A 3477-nucleotide genomic window follows, 5' to 3' on the forward strand; every position below is an offset into this window, starting at 1 on the left:
GGCCCGATGGCGGATTTCGAATCCCCAACGGTCCCCTCACCCGTCGCCAACGCTCGCTTCCCAAGTCCACCCGTGCGTCTTCGTGCAAGCTATAGTCCAGCCAATTTAGATGATTGGCTGTGTGCTATTAGTTATGCAGAGGCTGGGTGTTACTGCTAATGCTTTGTATCCTCTTGATGCTACTTTTTGAGATAATAAAGGTGCCATTTATCGGAAAAGAAAAAGTAGGAGATCGTTAAGAGGGACTATCTTCTATCTCTTTTTATTTCCGGGAAGGGACTATCTTCTATCTCCCACATTTGAAACTCACAAACTTTTCTTGGGGCTGAAGTCCACCACCAACAATCACACAAGATGGAGGATCGTCCTTCTCTCAAGACGGAGCTTAATTTGGTTGAGAAGCAAAGCGACACTCTGCATTATTCACTCACTCTCCGAACACAGAAAAGCTTCCTCTGTACACACCAACAATACCACGAACACCAAGCTGATGTGACACATCAGTACAAGCCTCGGTCCTAGAATCATAAATCCGTGTAACCCAGCGTGGCCCTTCCGGTGTCCAGGCATCTGCTTCGCAGGAAAAGACGATCCTTTCGTCATCTAACGCCATCAGCAGCTTTGTGGTTGCGTGTATACACTTCTCGGGATACGGCAGTAGCAATTCTCGTGGCACTCTGTGTTTCTTAACCCAAAGACTTTTCTTCAAGTCTGTCACGAACCACAGGTCCTCCGCGGGGCGGTCATGGTCGAAATGCATCATCACTAAGGTGTTGCTTAGCTTTGCAAGTTTAAGCCGACAGTTGCCTGTTCCGTTGTCGATCGCCGACGGGCCTCGGAGCGTGGACGAACTCCACTTCTCCGTCTGGAGGTTGAACGACGCGACGGTGTTCATCAGGTCCATCGCCCTTCTATCGTCATCACGGGTGTAACGGGAAATATCCATGATAAAGTCAGAAAAGGTTTCGTCCGCCATGAAGTAGACGAAACCTTGGATGATGACGCCTTCGGCGCCCAGGTTGGACGTGATACAGATGGGCGGGCTTGGCCTCCGCCTCCAGCACCTCTGGTCGTCGCCGAGGGTAAGCACGTCGCATTGCTGCTCGAGGCGCCCATGTCGGAAGAGGGTTGCGACGCGGAGCACCTTGTGTTGCCCAGTGGACAAGTCCAGCCAGAGCGCGTAACAAGGTTCGGGGGCGTACCAGGTTATCCTCTTCCGCGACGGCAGCTCGAGATCATCGAACGGCAAGGCGGCGACGGCGCCGGTGTCCGGGTCGAGCACGTGGGTACGCTTGCGGGCTCGAAAAAGATAGAACGGGCCGGGGTGCGCGGGCAGTGGCAGTGGCGCACCCATTCCTCCTCGGCCGCCGGTATGTTTATCTGTTTGACGACGTGCCCGGACAAGTCCACCACGTCGATGCGGTCTTCGGCCCTAGCCAGGGCGAGGATGAAGCCTGGACGCAGGGCAGCGTGTGCCTTGACGAAGGACGAGTCGGAGAGGAGGGAGCGCCACGACCGGCAGACGCCGCGGAAGCGCCACAACGACCAGGCCGGGACGCGCAGCAAGATCTCCCACACCACGTCCGGAGGCAGCACCGCGCCGAGTTCGGCGGCCGAGGCCTTTGATCGCTTGTTCGCCGTCTCCATCGATCGATTGGTATCTCGACCAGTCGTTTTTGTTAGGGTTGGTTGGTTGATCCGTTCGCCTCAATCCGGACTCTCTTCCGTTCCCTGTTGTTGCCGGAATCGCTACAGTAACTGAAGAAGTTCAGAGAAGAGGTGGAGACGAATGACAGTGATTTTTGTGCCGCACTGAAAGCTGCAGCGTTTTCTTTTATTTCTCTTTTCTATATCTCTTGTTACAGCAGTTGACTACTTGCTAGCTACCTCCCGATCCGCCGGCTATGATCCGATTTTTGCTGCGCCATCCCACAGCCTCGTCTCACAGCTTTAGCGGATCGGGAGAACAGGTAAAACGCGGGATCGTGTGCAGAGTGCAGCACGCCCGTCCTAGCTACTTGCACGCGCCACATGCGGCCATGCATTATTAACAGAAAACTAAACTAACCATCGTGACAACAGAGATTACAGAAAGCTAACATTTCACCCCCTTAATCTCTTTGTCCATTCCCAATCCTAGCTACTCCCAGACGCTGCCGTAGCTCGATGAACTGCACCCTGCCCAACGCCTTCGTCAGAAGATCAGCTAGTTGGTCCTTGGTGCCCACATGATCAATTTGCACTTTTCCGGTTTCCATGCAGTCACGGACATAGTGAAACTTGATGTCAATGTGTTTGCTGCGGTCATGGTGAACAGGGTTTTTGCTTAGCTCAATCGCTGATTTATTGTCCACCATCAGTTTGAAGCTCTCCGGTGTCTCTCCCTTCATGTCTGCGAGCAGACTGTTGAGCCACACACCCTGACATGTTGCTGCACATGCTGCCACATATTCTGCTTCACAAGAAGAGAGAGCAACAATTCTCTGTTTCTGGGAGCTCCATGTGATCAGGTTCTTACCGAGGAAGAAGACTTGACCTGATGTGCTCTTTCGATCTCCAACATCTCCCCCATGATCAGAATCACTGAACCCAAGCAAGTGTGCACTGCTGTTTCCTGCTCTGTAGGTGCAGCCATAGCTCATTGTGCCTTTTATGTAACGCAGAATTTGCTTGACGGCTGCCCAATGATGAGTACTTGGTTTCTCCATGAAGCGACTGACGATCCCAACGGCATGAGCTATGTCAGGACGGGTGTTTACCAGGTAACGGAGACTGCCGATAACTCTGCGATACAGTGTTGCATCTACAGGTTTGCCCCCGTCTTCCTTGACCAGCTCCAGTCTGCACTCCACAGGTTTGCTGTTTGAGTGTGATCACCCCATCTCTTTGTTCCACTTCTATGCCCAAATAGTAACTGAGACGGCCAAGATCACTCATCTGAAATAACTGGCACATTTGTCGCTTGAATTCCTCGATCTCTGTCAGACTTGTTCCTGTGATGATAAGGTCGTCTACATAGACACCCACCAGCAAGAAGGATTGCTTTGAACCACGGCGATACACTGCATGTTCGAGAGGGCTTCGGGTAAAACCCAATGACGCCATGGAATCATCAAACTTTGCATACCATGCTCGTGGAGCCTGTCGTGGGCCATACAGTGCCTTCCGCAGCTTCAACACACTCTGCTCCTTGCCAGCGATGATGTATCCCGGCGGCTGTGCCACATAAACCTCTTCACTGAGCTCGCCGTTCAGAAATGTCGATCTTACGTCCATGTGATGAACTTCCCAACCAGAGTGTGCGGCAAGCGCGAGCAGCAGTCTGACAGTTTCAATCCGCGCCACAGGAGCAAAAACTTCCTCAAAGTCCACCCCCTGATGCTGTACATATCCCTTGGCGACAAGGCGGGCTTTGTGCTTGACGATGTTGCCCGCTGGATCACGCTTGACCCGGTACACCCACTTGAGGCCGATCGC

At 52.9% G+C, this 3477-nt stretch overlaps 1 protein-coding gene across 1 annotated transcript; it reads right to left on the reverse strand.

The window, feature by feature from the left end:
* Window positions 1–427: 427 nt before the first annotated feature.
* Window positions 428–1647, reverse strand: LOC141027397 (putative F-box protein At1g50870). The gene is made up of 2 exons (XM_073504405.1): window positions 1351–1647; window positions 428–1291 (listed from the first exon to the last, which is right to left on the reverse strand). Exons 1-2 carry the CDS (start codon window positions 1645–1647, stop codon window positions 428–430), a joined length of 1161 nt encoding a protein of 386 aa, XP_073360506.1.
* Between the last annotated feature and the right edge of the window lie 1830 nt (window positions 1648–3477).

The sequence above is a fragment of the Aegilops tauschii genome, chromosome 7, assembly GCF_002575655.3.
Source record: "Aegilops tauschii subsp. strangulata cultivar AL8/78 chromosome 7, Aet v6.0, whole genome shotgun sequence".
Lineage (NCBI taxonomy): Eukaryota > Viridiplantae > Streptophyta > Magnoliopsida > Poales > Poaceae > Aegilops > Aegilops tauschii.

What these genes read in the sequence shown, in the direction of transcription:
- LOC141027397 (XM_073504405.1), bottom strand. Translation starts at nt 1,647, where the DNA reads ATGGAGACGGCGAACAAGCGATCAAAGGCCTCGGCCGCCGAACTCGGC. An exon ending in CGGCGGCCGAGGAGGAATGG is followed by an intron (nt 1,292 to 1,350) that starts GTGCGCCACTGC and finishes CGAGCCCGCAAG; the next exon opens with CGTACCCACGTGCTCGACCC.